Source organism: Schistocerca cancellata, chromosome 2 (genome assembly GCF_023864275.1).
Source record: "Schistocerca cancellata isolate TAMUIC-IGC-003103 chromosome 2, iqSchCanc2.1, whole genome shotgun sequence".
Taxonomy (NCBI): domain Eukaryota; kingdom Metazoa; phylum Arthropoda; class Insecta; order Orthoptera; family Acrididae; genus Schistocerca; species Schistocerca cancellata.
The window spans coordinates 1139728338-1139744348 of NC_064627.1; the positions used below are offsets into that span (position 1 = coordinate 1139728338).

At 43.0% G+C, this 16011-nt stretch overlaps 1 protein-coding gene across 2 annotated transcripts in view; it reads right to left on the reverse strand.

Moving 5' to 3' along the window:
- LOC126163173 (UDP-glucosyltransferase 2-like) overlaps positions 1–16011 on the reverse strand; it is a 188681-nt gene that overhangs the window by 55463 nt on the left and 117207 nt on the right. For both annotated transcript variants that reach the window (XM_049920122.1, XM_049920123.1), the window contains exons 2-4: positions 12817–12995; positions 10041–10219; positions 1605–2064 (exon numbers count right to left, since the gene is read on the reverse strand). In XM_049920122.1, the coding sequence (XP_049776079.1) occupies positions 1605–2064; positions 10041–10219; positions 12817–12995 (818 nt within the window). The remainder of the gene's footprint in view (positions 1–1604; positions 2065–10040; positions 10220–12816; positions 12996–16011) is intronic.

The following is a 16011-nucleotide window of genomic DNA, read 5'->3' on the forward strand; positions in this document are numbered from 1 at the left end:
CATTCCTCCAACCTGTTACGAAGTGTGATGGTTGATTTTGTGCCGAGTGGGTGACGGTCTTCACTGCTTGTTCAGAGTATGATCATGACTATGTAGTTATGGACGAGCGTGTATTGAGAGGAAGGGGGATTCTAAAACTCATTGTCTCAAATAGCCTGCTCTTCTAAAATGATGGGTTTAACTACCTCAGCGACGAATGGATCACCGTCAACGATGTTGCACGGTATCACTGAATGAGGAACTATAGGGAAGTTTGAGGTTTAACACAGTACATCACTGTGAGGTAAGTACAGGGTGATCAAAAAGTCAGTATAAATTTGAAAACTTAATAAACCACGCAATAATGTAGATAGAGAGGTAAAAATTGACACACATGCTTGGAATGACATGGGAGTTTATTAGAACAAAACAAAAAACAAAGTTCACAAAATGTCTGACAGATGGTGCTGGACAGCAAAATCGGTGCCGTGATGGGTGAGAGGTACGCCGATATGTTACAGAATCGCATCATCCCCAGCCTGGCTGATAAACACCTGCTGGAACGAACGATGTTTGTGCAGGATGGCGCTCCACCCCATATTGCTAGACGCGTGAAAGATATCTTGCGCGCGTCGTTTGGTGATGATCGTGTGCTCAGCCGCAACTTTCGTCATGCTTGGCCTCCCAGGTCCCCAGACCTCTCAGTCCGTGCGATTATTGGCTTTGGGGTTACCTGAAGTCGCAAGTGTATCGTGATCGGCCGACATCTCTAGGGATGCTGAAAGACAACATCCGACGCCAATGCCTCACCATAACTCCGGACATTCTTTGCAGTGCTGTTCACAACATTATTCCTCGACTACAGCTATTGTTGAGGAATGATGGTGGACATATTGAGCATTTCCTGTAAAGAACATCATCTTTGCTTTGTCTTACTTTGTTATGCTAATTATTGCTATTCTGATCAGATGAAGCGCCATCTATTGGACGTTTTTTGAACGTTTGTGTTTTTTTGGTTCTAATAAAACTCCATCTCATTCCAAGCATGTGTGTCAATTTGTACCTCTCTATCTACATTATTCCGTGATTTATTCAGTTTTCAAATTTATACTGACTTTTTGATCACCCGGTATATCAAACACCTGAGGACCACCTGTCTTGCTATTTCCATCCAGATAATTTGGATGAAACAGTATGACATCAGCATTAGTCTTGTCGAATGCAGCTTTTCGTTTCAAGTGGGTGACAAATTTGTCTGATTATGTTATTTACTTCGCTTATCATTTCAGTGGAATTCTCGAGAGACTTGTTCGATGACTGAAAGACTAGACACATTTTACAACTAACACAATACCAGTGTATGAAACGTTCTGGTGTATTAAAAATGAGTGTCGGACCGGAACATGAACCGTGACTCACAGCTTTCGTGGTGTGGAGAAGTAGGGTGGAGGTTGTGGAAGAGCTGGTCAGATTGGGACATTGAAGATGGAAGGCAGGAGTCCAGCTTCTAAACTCCGTTCACAAGGCAGTTTTAAGATTCAAAACAAACATTGCACTTCAGTGTGTAATATTTGTAGCTCTGTGTGTTTTACTTATCCAGCTTACAAATAATCATCGTAACTCACCTCAGATAACGGTTCGACTTCCACCGGTACGTGGATGCCATTGATTTCAATGATGTTTGGCGTCAGCGGCCGTGCGTACTCCAAGGAGAAGTCGTTATTGGTGATGAGGAGGCTGAAGTTGAACTCCGTCTCGTAAACTGGTGGTGGTGCCGTTCCGAAGAATTCTCGCATTACGCTCTCCTGTTCTGGGATTACTCGACAGAACCACATGTAATAGAGCCTTAGATAGAAGTAAGTGTTGTACAGACGTTGCCAGAAGGTCATATGATCAGATAATCCCACCCAGAGATCGGGCAGATAGGCAGGGTTCATGGGACTGCCATACATATGGTATACGGGTGCGAAATTGGTCATCGTCACAAAACCAACCAGAGGAGGCGATCCGACCAAGTGGGCCATCCCGTAGTAGGCTTGGTACGACAGTCGCTCGATGATCATCAGGTCGAAAGTGGGTTTTCTCCTGCAAAGATATTACGCAAAACAATGCATTTTCAGGTACATAACAGTCAAAGCCAACTAAATTTTCATACTTTAAATGTTATATTTAAAAAGCTACATATTTTTTGTAATAATTTTCTAATTACACTTCCCAAGTGAGCAAAACTATCACAGTATTTCAGAAGAAAATAGTATGAGTGTCTTACGTTCAGTATGAGAATAGATGGATCCGAGATATGCAGTCAATTGATCAAATGAGCCTTAGCCTAGAAACATTTTGGTTACAAATATGCTATGTATGCTATTTCTCAGAGTTAAACTTCTGTGAGAAGAGAAGTTTGTTAACATCGAGTATAGATCTAAGTGTCAGGAAGTCGTTTCTGAAAGTATTTGTATGGACTGTAGACATGTATGGAAGTGAAATACGGACGATAAATACACTCCTGGACGACCATCATTGGCACCAAGGCAGAAGCGACTCTCATCGCTGAAGACGACACGTCTCCAGGTCCCTCCATTCACGCCTGTCGCGACACCACTGGAGGCGGGCTGCACGATGTTGGGGCGTGAGCGGAAGACGGCCTAACGGTGTGCGGGACCGTAGCCCAGCTTCATGGAGACGGTTGCGAATGGTCCTCGCCGATACCCCAGGAGCAACAGTGTCCCTAATTTGCTGGGAAGTGGCGGTGCGGTCCCCTACGGCACTGCGTAGGATCCTGCGGTCTTGGCGTGCATCCGTGCGTTGCTGCGGTCCGGTCCCAGGTCGACGGGCACGTGCACCTTCCGCCGACCACTGGCGACAACATCGATGTACTGTGGAGACCTCACGCCCCACGTGTTGAGCAATTCGGCGGTACGTCCACCCGGCCTGCCGCATGCCCACTATACGCCCTCGCTCAAAGTCCGTCAACTGCACATACGGTTCACGTCCACGCTGTCGCGGCATGCTACCAGTGTTAAAGACTGCGATGGAGCTCCGTATGCCACGGCAAACTGGCTGACACTGACGGCGGCGGTGCACAAATGCTGCGCAGCTAGCGCCATTCGACGGCCAACACCGCGGTTCCTGGTGTGTTCGCTGTGCCGTGCGTGTGATCATTGCTTGTACAGCCCTCTCGCAGTGTCCGGAGCAAGTATGGTGGGTCTGACACACCGGTGTCAATGTGTTCTTTTTTCCAGTTCCAGGAGTGTAGTTTGGTCAAGAAGAGAATAGAAGCTTTCGAAATGTGGTGCTACAGAAGAATGCTGAACATTAGATGGGTAGACCACATAACTAGTGAGGAGGTATTGAATAGAACTGGGGAGAAGAGGAATTTGTGGCACAACTTGACAAGAAGAAGGGACCGGTTGGTAGGACATGTTCTGAGGCATCAAGGGATCACAAATTTAGCATTGGAGGGCAGCGTGGAGGGTACAAATCGTAGAGGGAGACCAAGAGATGAATACACTAAGCATATTCAGAAGGATGTAGGTTGCAGTAAGTACTGGGAGATGAAGAAGCTTGCACAGAATTGAGTAGCATGGAGGGTTGCGTCGAACCAGTCAGGACTGAAGACCTCAACAACAACAAGCTTTTGTGTCAGGTATTTTGACAAATGCCACCACAAGGGATTCGGAATACCTCTGTGGGCCATGGTCTTTTCATTAAAGTACTTTAGACGTGTAGTAAATTAAAATATTACTAAACCTAAATATATCTCTTTCTGAGGAAAGTGCTCACGTCACTGAGGTCTGAAACAAACATATGTATCAAATTTTAGTGGCTCTTCACCTAACGTATACACTATAATGTACCGCATACATCACCAACTGCCGTCAGCCCTGAATTTGAATGTCTTCACTAAAGGCATCTAGACACCACCCTGAAGAAGTACGTTGCATTTCACTTTGCTTCGCAAGCCACTGTCAGTACGCTAACCTGTCAGAATATCTGATCTGATTTTTTTTTCCTTTCTTTGAGTCATCAGTCTTCTGACTGGTTTGATGTAGCCCGCCACGAATTTCTCTGCTGTTCCAACCTCTTCATCTCAAAGTAGCACTTGCAACCTACGTTCTCAATTATTTTCTGGACGCATTCCAGTCCTTGACTTCCTCAATAGGTTTTTCCCCCCCTGCTGCTCCCTGTAGTACCATTCTCCCTCTAATACTATGAAAGTTATTCGCTGTTGACTTAAAAGATGTCCTACCATCCTCTCCATGCTTCTTGTCAGTGTTTTCCACATATTCCTTTCCTTTCCGATTCTGCTCAGTATCTCATAATTCCTTACCTTTCCAGTCCACCTAATTTTAAAAATTCGCCTGTAGCACCACATCTCAAATGCTTCGATTCACCCCAGTTCCGGTTTTCCCATAGTCCATGTTTCACTACCATACAACGTTGAGCTCCACACACACATTCTCAGAAATTTCTTCCTCAAATTAAGGTCTATGTTTGATACCAGTAGACTTCTCTTGGCCAGGAATGCCCTTTTTGCCAGTGCTAGTTTTCTTTTGATGTCCGTCACTGGTTAACTTGCTCCCTAGGTAGTAGAATTCCTTAACTTCATCTACTTCGTGACCATAAATCCTGATGTTAAGATTCTGGCTGTTTACATGTCTGCTACTTTTCGGTATTGTCGCCTCTCTCCGATTAACTCTCAATCCATATTCTGTTCTCATTAGGCTACCCATTCCATTCAGCAGATTCTGCAATTCTTCTTCACTTTCACTGAGCATACCAATGACATTTGCGGATCATGGCAATGATATCCTTTTACTCTGAATTTTAATTCCACTCTCTAATCTTTTTTTTTATGTCCATAATTTCTCCTTAGATCTATAGTTTGAGTAGTGTTGATGAAGGACTATATCCCTGTCTTATATCCTTTTCAATCCGATCACTTCCTCCTTGGTTTTCCACTCTTATTATTCCCTCTTGGTTTTTGTACACGTATACCTCTCGTATCTTCCTATAACTTAGCTATAGTTTCCTCATCATTTTAATCACCTTGCACCATTTTAAACTGTCGAACGCGTTTCCAAAGTCGACAGATCCTATGAACGGGTCTGCTTCTTCTTTAGTCTTGCTTCCATTATCTACCCCAACGTCAGAACTGCCTTTAGCTTTCCTAAGGCCATGCTGATCATCATCTAACACATTCCCAATTTTCTTTTCCATTCTTCTGGATATTATTCCTGTCAGTCACTTGAAGGCATGAGTTGTTAAGCTGATTGTGCAATAATTTTCGCACTTATCAAATATAGTCTTCGAAATTGTGTGGGTGATATTTTTCCGAAAGTCAGATGCATTCTACACCCCAATGTGAATAGTTGTTTTTTTTAATCACTTCCCTCAATGATTTTAGCAATTTAGACGGAATATAATCCGTCTCTTCTGTCTTATTTGATCTTAAGTCTAGCCAAGCTCGTATGAATTCCGATTCTAATACTGCATCTCCTATCTCTTGTAAATAAATTCCTATGTCTCCTATCACATCAGACAAATCTCATCCTATCCGCTCTCTCCTCGGCAGTTAACAGTGGAATTCCCGTTGCACTCTTAATGTTTCCACACTTGCTTTTAATTTCACCGAAGTTTGTATCCACTTTCCTATATGCTGAGTCAGTATTTCCGACAGTCGTTTCTTTCTCGATTTCTTCACGTTTTTCATGCTGCCTTTATGTCTTAGCTTCCCTACACTCTCTGTTTATTTCATTTTTAAGTGACTTGTATTTCTGTAGTCCAAAATTTTCCTGAGCATTTTTTATTTCCTTCTTTCATCGTTCAATTGAAGTATTCCATCTGTTATCTATGGCTTCTTCGCAGTTACCTTCTTTGTACCAATGTTTTTTCCCCAACATCTGTGATTTCCATTTTTTTCATCTTCAACTGGACTGCCTAGTGAGATAGTCCTTATTGCTGAAGCCATTTCCTTAGAGAACTTCAAGCGTACTGCTGTATTCGACTTTTTTGCGTATTGATTCTTCTTGACTGATCTCTTAAACTTTTGCCTACTACATTGTAATCTGAGCCTATAACCACTCTTCAGTACGCCTTGGAATCCAGAATCTGATTTAGGAACCTCTGTCTGACCACGATGTAATATCACTGAAAGCTTCCCATATAACCCGACCTTTTCCAAGTATACCTCCTCCCCTAGTGATTCTTGAACAGAGAATTCGCTATTAGCAGTTGAAATTTGTTATAGACCTCAGTTAGTCGTCTCCTCCCTTATTTCTTGTGCCTTGTGTCCCGTAAGACTTCCCGTCACGCCTTCCCCTACAACTCAATTCCAGTGCCCCGTGATTATTAGATTTTCAGCTCCCATTACGCAGTGCATTACCCGTTCAATATCCTCGTATGTGTTTTCTACCTCTTCATCTTCAGCCTAAGAAGTATACCAGAACCATCGTTGTCGGTGTGGGTGTGCTGTCGATTCTAATGACAATCACCCTGTCATTGAACTGTTTGCAGTAACACAATCTTTGCCCTATCTTCCTATTCATATTGAACCCTACTTCCGCTGTATCATTTTCTGCTGCGGTTGATAGTATGTTATACTTATCTGACCAGAAATCCTTGTCTTCCTTCCATTTCACTTCATTGACTGAGCCTTTGCATTTCCCTTTTCAGTTTTTCTATCTTCCCCACCACGTTCTAGTTTCTTACATTCCGTGCACCGACACAGAGAACGTTATACTTTCGTTGGTTATTCAGCCTTCTTCTGATGGTCACCTGTTTCTTTGCAGTCCCCTCCCAGAGAGCCGAATGGGGGACTATTCCGGATGCTTTTGACAATGGAGAGATTATCATGACACTCTTTCAATTACAGGTCTCATGTCTTGTGGATACACATTACGAATTTTTAATGCAGTGATTCTGACAGCCTTCTACCTCCTAATGCTGTTGATCATTGCTGGTTCTTCCACCTTTAGGGTCAGTTTCTCACCCAAAGGTACGAAATGCCCTGAACCTCTGTCCACTCCTCCGGCCTGTTTGGCAGAATGAGGGTGACTTCTTATGCCGGTAGTCTTCCGCCGCCAGTTGACGAAAATTTATACGGTAGTGGGGCTCGAACCCAGTGTCGAGGCCGTTTCGATTATTAACCAAAGGTGCTATGTCTAGACCACTCAGAATATTGTTTTGATAGTAGTGCTCAATTTTGGAACACAACCCACGACCAGCTTAGAGACAGAAGTGATGGCACTCTCTGCAGGACCTGACCATCATCTTGCAGGACAATGCTGAAGCGCGTACAGTGCAAGCTGATACTGATTTGTTTGACTGATGGGGCTGCTATGTGCTGTACCACCTACTGCACTCACCTGACTTAAGCCCTCGTGAGTATCCATCCAGCAGGACGGTATGTACTGGCGGAGATCGATACACACTACATTTTACCTGTAGTTATTAAGATTTGTAATTTTTATTAGGTGCTTTATTAACTGCCTGTAAAATTGCGTTGTTTTGCCCAAAATTCGTGACCTGTTACAGGTATCTTAATTTTGAATAGTGCACTGCAGAGAAAAGTGTAGATCTGGTGATGAAGTCGTGCCATATCTGTAATTGCAATTTTTGACGGCTTGGAGAGTATTGAATGGTTACGAGCTCTACAAGGGAGCTTTGCAGTTATTTAATCTTAAATAGTGGACGAACTATTACATGTAGATTTAAATTTAAAATATCGATATAAACCATAATTTTGGCGCTCATGTAATGCTGCACTAAGGGTGTTACTTACGTATCAAAGATGTAAGTTAAGCAGGTGAAACTACGAAACTCGTAAGTGACGTAGGTGTAGCATTTTCCGGGAAAGGGTGAATCCAGACTATAAAAGGGCGGTGGTCGTATTGCTCGAGGAAAAGGTCCAGAATCATTTGGTGGAAGTCACATCCATGTGATTCTGCCACGTGTAGGATCACAGAAGTTCTTTGGGTCGTCGGTGGTTGGACAGCAGTATTTCGTGCTAATTCCCTGTGGACTAAGAATAATTCGGCACTAGTTAGAGCAATGATTATTTTCTGCTAGCGGATCGGCCGAGCTTGTGAATTTTTCTGCTGAAGTAGGATTGGGAGTCTGATTTAGCAGACTGTGGTTGGACTTTGACTCAGGTTGGCCTCTGAGAGACGTGGACTTTTTCTGCTTCTAATCGACGCCTAGGTTGTAGCATTGTGTATCAATGTGAAAGATGGTACGCGATTTATATTCATTTTGGCTAACGTTTACCTGTGAGCACAGCATGCATTTCACGAGCTGCTTTCAGTTACTTAATTTTATATAGCGAGTGTTCCCTAAGCGCTTTACTGCGGTCTCGACCCACTACCTAACCACTGGTTGACTTGACCAGTCTTCGAATTACTGTGAATATTTTGAATACATTAAACATTATTAGGAAAAAACTATTATACAGCGACTCGTTATTTAACGTAATTTGTACATACGTACAGCATAGTTAACATTTGCATTGTTGATTAATATCATCAGGGGAAACTTTATTCATTTTCTTTTTTCATTTTAGAGCGTATTTAAGGGAAAAGCGGTGAAATATTAACCCCAGTGAAGACAACAAGGTCCACCGTCTATATTTTCAGTCCTTTTCGTCTCAAGAAGGAGCAGGACAGTGCCTCACTATGTGATGACCAGCGCGGCCGTATGGTCGTATGGACCGAAGGTGGTCATCTTGTGAATTCTGAAAATATGACTGCAAATTAACTATGTCTTCACATAATTTTCATCCATAACTTGCTTTCAGTTTTATTTATTTATTTATCGGTTTCTGAGGGACCACTTGATGGTAAACTACTTGGTCATGGAAGGAGTTTGTATATAGTCTATGTGGTGTCACCGCCAGACACCACACTTGCCTCTAAAGCGGCCGCGGTCCGTTAGTATATGTCGGACCCGCGTGTCGCCACTATCAGTGATTGCAGACCGAGCGCCGCCACACGGCAGGTCTAGGCTAGAGAGACTCCCTAGCACTCGTCCCAGTTGCACAGCCGACTTTGCTAGCGTTGGTTCACTGTCTACATACGCTCTCATTTGCAGAGACGACAGTTTAGCGTAGCCTTCAGCTACGTCATTTGCTACGATCTAGCAAGGCGCCATATTAAGTTACTGTAATTACTTCAAGAATGTATTCTGAACAGATAATATTGTGAATAATGTACCGTCAAGAGCGACGTTCATCATTAATGGATTAAAGTTAAGTATCAAACTAATTACGTCCGCTTTCTGAATCCTCATTCCTTGTCATGTTCGAGACCTCACGTCAGTATAGTTCTTCCCTCCTCACGCCAGCCTGCGTGAGCTAAAACGCGTGCATTTCGGCCTCCACTCGTAACACGGTGTTGGCTCTTCAGCTAACACGGAAGTCTATAGACTGCTTCTTAGAAAATTTTCGTATAAAGGCATTAAATAACTGATAAAACGCGAAAAACTGAGAAGGAATATAAGAATAAAATACATGTTACGGAAAAAGCTCTATGTTACTTTGTCCGAGTAATGTACAGAATACAAGGAATGTATAGAGATTTTTATCTTCAAACTGCTGGAAGCCTATTGAAAATGAAACCTGCTATATAGAACATATCGTTCTGTACAGTGCATAAGCAGGGACTATACTAGTGCATGTCGTTTTCCAGCCTAGTGTTTCGGAGTTGTTCCTGAGTGAGTGAGCGACAACCCGAATTATGGAATATGCGTACAGGGTTAGCAGAGTTGGAAACTGGAGACCCTTCAACAACCTGCACGAAGTCTGACAACTGCCACCACAAATCAACTCGACTGCCCTTTCCTGGGCTAGAAATATTCTTGGTGCGCTCCATCAGTTGCTACAAAATATAACGTTATTACATACAACAGAGTGAAAGTAAACAAACAGGTCTTCCCGTTTCAGTATCACAGACAGCGGAGATCTTTCTTATAGAGAAGACAATAGCACTCAGTTTTTGCACGAGATTTTGAAAGTGATTCTACCAAGAAAAAGATGTTTTAGCTCAAAATGTTTGGAAAAGACTTACCTGATAAAATCCTGTACCGCTGGCTGACTCAGTTGCACTCGAACCACGTCATAACATAGGTCACAAATCAGGTTCAGAGTTTCCACAGGTGACATGTAAGCCCAGTCTACAAAATTAACCTCATTTTGAAGTTTATAAGCTGGAGCCAGGTCAATTTCCGTTAGATTCTCGTGACCAAGCTGCAAAGAACATAAGCTTATGATTTCAGTTTCTATTTTTGTACAGCGTTTAATCTAGAACGCAGAACGTTAATATTTTTTTTATTGAACTACTCTGGTATGGTCCTACCCCTTACCCATTGATAATTGCCATTGTCTTTTAGGTACTGTAATTTAGAATGTTATGATGTTAACTCAACATTGTACACTGTGAGATCAAAAGTATCCGCACACCTGGCTGAAAATGACTTACAAGTTCGTGGCGCCCTATATCGGTAATGCAGGAATTCAATTTGGTGTTGGCCCCCTCTTAGTGTTGATGACAGCTTCCACTCTCGCAGGCATACGTCCAATCAGGTGCTGGGAGGTTTCTTGGGGAATGGCAGCCCATTCTTCACGGAATGCTGCACTGAGGAGAGGTATCGATGAGGGTCAGTAAGGCCTGGCACGAAGGCGACGTTCCAAAACATCCCAAAGCATTCAGGTCAGGACTCTGTGCAGGCCAGTCCATTACAGGGATAACCACTCCGCCACAGGCCTTGCATTATGAACAGGTGCTCTATCATGTTGATAGATGCAATCGCCATCCCAAAATTGCTCATCAAAAGTGGGAAGCAGGAAGATGCTTAAAACACCAACGTTGGTCTGTGCTGTGATAGTAACACGTAAAACAACAATGGGTGCAAGCCCCCTTGATGGAAAACACGGCGACAGCATAACACCACCGCCTCCGAATTTTACTGTTGCCACTACACACACTGGCAGATGACGTTCAAATCCTGTGTGATTGTCTGGATAGATGCCTGTCTGTTAGACATTACGACCCTGTTGAACAGTCGGCTGTCTCTGTCAGTCAAATGACGAGGTCGGCCTGTACGCTTTTGTGCCCTACGTGTCCCTTCACGTTTCCACTTCACTACCACATCGGAAACAGTGGACCTATGGACGTTTAGGAGTGTGGAAATCTCGCGTACAGACGTATGACAAGAGTGACATTCAACCATCTGATGACATTCGAAGTCCGTGAGTACCGCGGAGTGCCCCAGTCTGCTCTCTCACGATGTCTAATATCTACTGAGTTCGCTGATGTACCTAATATGAAAAACGTATGTTTTTGGGGCTGTCCGGATAATTTTGATCACATTGTGTATCTTAATACACTACAGTTTTAAAGTATCCACAACGGTAGTTGAGTGCTCAGTGTAGCTTCTTCCTAGAGGGGCGACTGGCACTCGTGACGTCAACTGAGGCGCCACTCGACTGAGAGACAGCAGCTCCAGATCACGAAAACTGACAAAGGGGCAGGAGAGCCGTGAGCTGAACCCCAGGCCGTCCATCTCTTCCTTCTCCTCCTCTCTGTCCACCGCCACCGCCCCCTCTCTCTGTTCTCCGACCCTGCCACCCCTTCACTACCATCTCACCCTGCTTCTCTCTCTCATCCCCTCCCCTTTCTCTGTGCATTTTCTCCTCCCTCCTCGCCCCCCCCCCCTCGTTTGTTCAACTCCCCCTACGACTTTATAACGGGTACTGCAGCGTGATGCGATCATTTTTTGGATGTCGTAGGAGAGAAATAGTTTCGTAAACGTTCTAAATTACGCGTAATGTTTGTTGATGGTCTCTGTCAAACGATGGATAACTGAAGCAAAGATATTCACTCATCGTGGGCTACTCTGGGTTTTCATCCCCACGCAACCCCTTTGATGGGTGGGTGGTTCGTACCCCCGCAGCGATTTTTTTCCAGAATATAATGTTATATGTACCTAGTCTGGTTAAATCGGTCCAGTGGTTAATGAGAAAATGTTGAGCTTATATCTGTAGACACTTTACTTCATACGAAATACATTTTTATAATTTTATCGGTTTCAATGTGAAGCGAGAAAGTGACTTGGCTGACCGTATAGTTCATCCACTACCCGTCGCTAACTTTCCTTGCCTGCCGAACATAACAATGTCTGAAAGTCGTCCAGCTGCTGGTTTTTCATTCTGAACACTAACTAGTACTACTTTTTCGGTTTCACTGATGAAAGTTTGAAGAAAAGGAATGCTGGCAGTGTGTTGAACTGAATATGAAGTTAACGAAAGAAAAAAAAAATGTGGACTACATTTTATATTGCAGAGATAAAACTGTCCCAAATTTTATTTTTTCGAGTTAACTGATGTTAAAAATAGTCCGATAACCTACAATGAAGACAAAATTGTGAGAGAGATCACTACGCCCTGAAGAAAATCTTCATTTGCAACTATATTAATTACTGTTTGCGAAGCCTGCGAGCCGGCCGCTGTGGCCGAGAGGTTGTAGGCTCTTCAGTCTGGAACCGCGTGACCACTACGGTCCCAGGTTCGTATCCTGCCTCGGGCATGGATGTGTGTGATGTCCTTAGGTTAGTTAGGTTTAAGTAGTTGGAAGTTCTAGGTCAGTGATGACCTCAGATGTTAAGTCCCATAGTGCTCAGAGCCATTTGAACCATTTTTTTTTTTTTATCTTGCTTGCATCCCCGTTTCATCGTACGTAACATGTTACTTAAAAGAATTCGCAGGGCGAACGAGATGCCCCTCAGGATATCATTACAGTAGCCTACACTGCAACTTTCTTAAAAGGAATTTCTGTGCAAACTTACATTTAGAGGATTCGTAGTAAGAAAAGTGATCTCGTGGCCTCGTTGAAGTAAAGCCTGAGTTAGCGTATGAAACGGTTTCTGGTGACTTATGGCAGGCGATGGTGCGATGACCAGTATCTTGGAGGCAAAGGAGCTGTGCACCAATACCAGCAGCAGGAGATACGAGAGAACCGAGGAATCTGAAAGAAATCGCAACAACATCTAAGGTGTGCGCACCTTAATAGCTACATATATAGTGCCGCTGAAATTTGCATAGCAAACAAGGTATGAAATTTCTTAATACTACTCAAGTAAAACAGCATTATCTTTCAATAGCTTGGTGGTAAGCGACTAAAATAATGAAAGGGACAAAAATCTCGTTTATTTTGCTAACGAAACAGGTAAGATACTACAAATCGTCTACAACAATATCTGGTCAGTATGGGACAACGTATACCGTGATTATTTGCAGTGTATAATGTTTCTGAGATTCCTAGTCACGTGTTATCGCTCCACACAGCTCGGGAGATAACGACTCATATGTGTCACAACGATAAGATACTCCAGAACAAGGGTTGCCGAGATTTCCGCTGGCGGCCCGTGCTGTGGCCGGAGTGACAAAAGACGCTCGTACTCACTTCACGTTTCCATCACTACGACGCCTCTCTGTCTCAGCGCTTCGAGGGGGAAGAGGGGAAAATAACAAATGCGCCATATTTAACTGGCAGTGCAGTTGCACTATATACGACATGGTTTTATATTCCATATTTCTCAATACCACAGATTACCAACAAAACATGTTTTCAGTATTAATTAGTCATTTTTGGCACGCTGAAGACGGAAAATACTTTTAGATCGTACATATGGTTTGCATATGGTTGCCACGTGATGTTGACTTCTTTAGTTTCATGGTTGAAAATATTTCTGTTACACTTATGTATCGATGGAAATATTGTGACACTTTTGTAACATCATTATGGAGAAAAATATAGCTGAGGAAATCGATGTGCAGGTCCTGGACAGTTGTAACGCAAAAATATTCCTCATTAAAGCTGGAGTTAGCACGCAGGTCAATAAGCTACATCGGCACATGCACAGAGGCGCTTTCAATTGAAGCGGGAAACGGTATTGAAAACAGATGTGAGACTGGCACTGTCCTCAAAGCCTTTACAAAACTATCCTTGCAATTCTTGCAAGGCCTCATTGAATTCTTCAGACCTCACGCTTTCTTTAACGTCAGTGAGCTTAGGGAACTGGACTGTCTTTCTCAGAATGTGTCCCTTCTACAACGCGATTCTCTTTTTTAAAGCATCCCCATTAAATCAGAAAGAAGTTAGCTTGCAATGTCTCACTGTGGGCAGTGTACGGTCAAGTCCACTTAAAATGCGAAATCTCGAGTGCGTTCCAATTTTCGTTCCTGCACCCTTTTTTCCTTCATAAATTTGACAATAGCGAGTTTTAAATCTAAAAATGGTTTGAGCTGTGTTCCTTGATTTAACCAAAGTAATTTGCAGTAATGTATGAGGGTGTGTTACTGTGAACAGTTCAGTGACCGGGTTGTTCTAATCAGAATCGACAGCAGACCAACACCGACAACGATAGTTCAGGTATACATGCCGACGTCGCAGGCTGAAGATTAACAGATAGAGAAAGTGTATGAGGATATTGAAATGGTAATGCAGTATGTAAAGGGGGACGAAAATCTAATAGTCATGGAAGACTGGAATGCAGTTGTAGGGGAAGGAGTAGAAGAAAAGGTTACAGGAGAATATGGGCTTGGGACAAGGAATGAAAGAGGAGAAAGACTAATTGAGTTCTGTAACAAGTTTCAGCTAGTAATAGCGAATACCCTGTTCAAGAATCACAAGAGGAGGAGGTATACTTGGAAAAGGCCGGGAGATACGGGAAGATTTCAATTACATTACATCATGGTCAGACAGAGAATCCGAAATCAGATACTGGATTGTAAGGCGTACCCAGGAGCAGATATAGACTCAGATCACAATATAGTAGTGATGAAGAGTAGGCTGAAGTTCAAGACATTAGTCAGGAAGAATCAATACGCAAAGAAGTGGGATACGTAAGTACTAAGGAATGACGAGATACGTTTGAAGTTCTCTAACGCTATAGATAGAGCAATAAGGAATAGCGCAGTAGGCAGTACAGTTGAAGAGGAATGGACATCTCTTAAAAGGACCACCACGGAAGTTGGGAAGGAAAACATAGGTACAAAGAAGGTAGCTGCGAAGAAACCATGGGTAACAGAAGAAATACTTCAGTTGATTGATGAAAGGAAGAAGTACAAACATGTTCCGGGAAAATCAGGAATACAGAAATACAAGTCGCTGAGGAATGAAATAAATAGGAAGTGCAGGGAAGCTAAGACGAAATGGCTGCAGGAAAAATGTGAAGACATCGAAAAAGATATGATTGTCGGAAGGACAGACTCAGCATACAGGAAAGTCAAAAGAACCTTTGGTGACATTAAAAGCAACGGTGGTAACATTAAGAGTGCAACGGGAATTCCACTGTTAAATGCAGAGGAGAGAGCAGACAGGTGGAAAGAATACATCGAAAGCCTCTATGAGGGTGAAGATTTGTCTGATGTGATAGAAGAAGAAACGGGAGTCGATTTAGAAGAGATAGGGGATCCAGTATTAGAATAGGAATTTAAAAGAGATTTGGCGGACTTACGGTCAAATAAGGCAGAAGGGATAGATAACATTCCATCAGAATTTCTGAAATCATTGAGGGAAGTGGCAACAAAACGACTATTCACGTTGGTGTGTAGAATATATGAGTCTGGCGATATACCATCTGACTTTCGGAAAAGCATCATCCACACAATTCCGAAGACGGCAAGAGCTGACAAGAGCGAGAATTATCGCACAATCAGCTTAACAGCTCATGCATCGAAGCTGCTTACAAGAATAATATTCAGAAGAATGGAAAAGAAAATTGAGAATGCGCTAGATGACGATCAGTTTGGCTTTAGGAAAAGTAAAGGGACGTTACGGCTAATAATGGATGCAAGGCTAAAGATAAATCAAGACACTTTCATAGGATTTGTTGACATGGAAAAAGCGTTCGACAATATAAAATGGTGCAAGCTGTTCGAGATTCTGAGAAAAGTAGGGGTAAGCTATAGGGAGAGACGGGTCATATACAATATGTACAACAACCAAGAGGGAATAATAAGAGTGGACGATCAAGAAC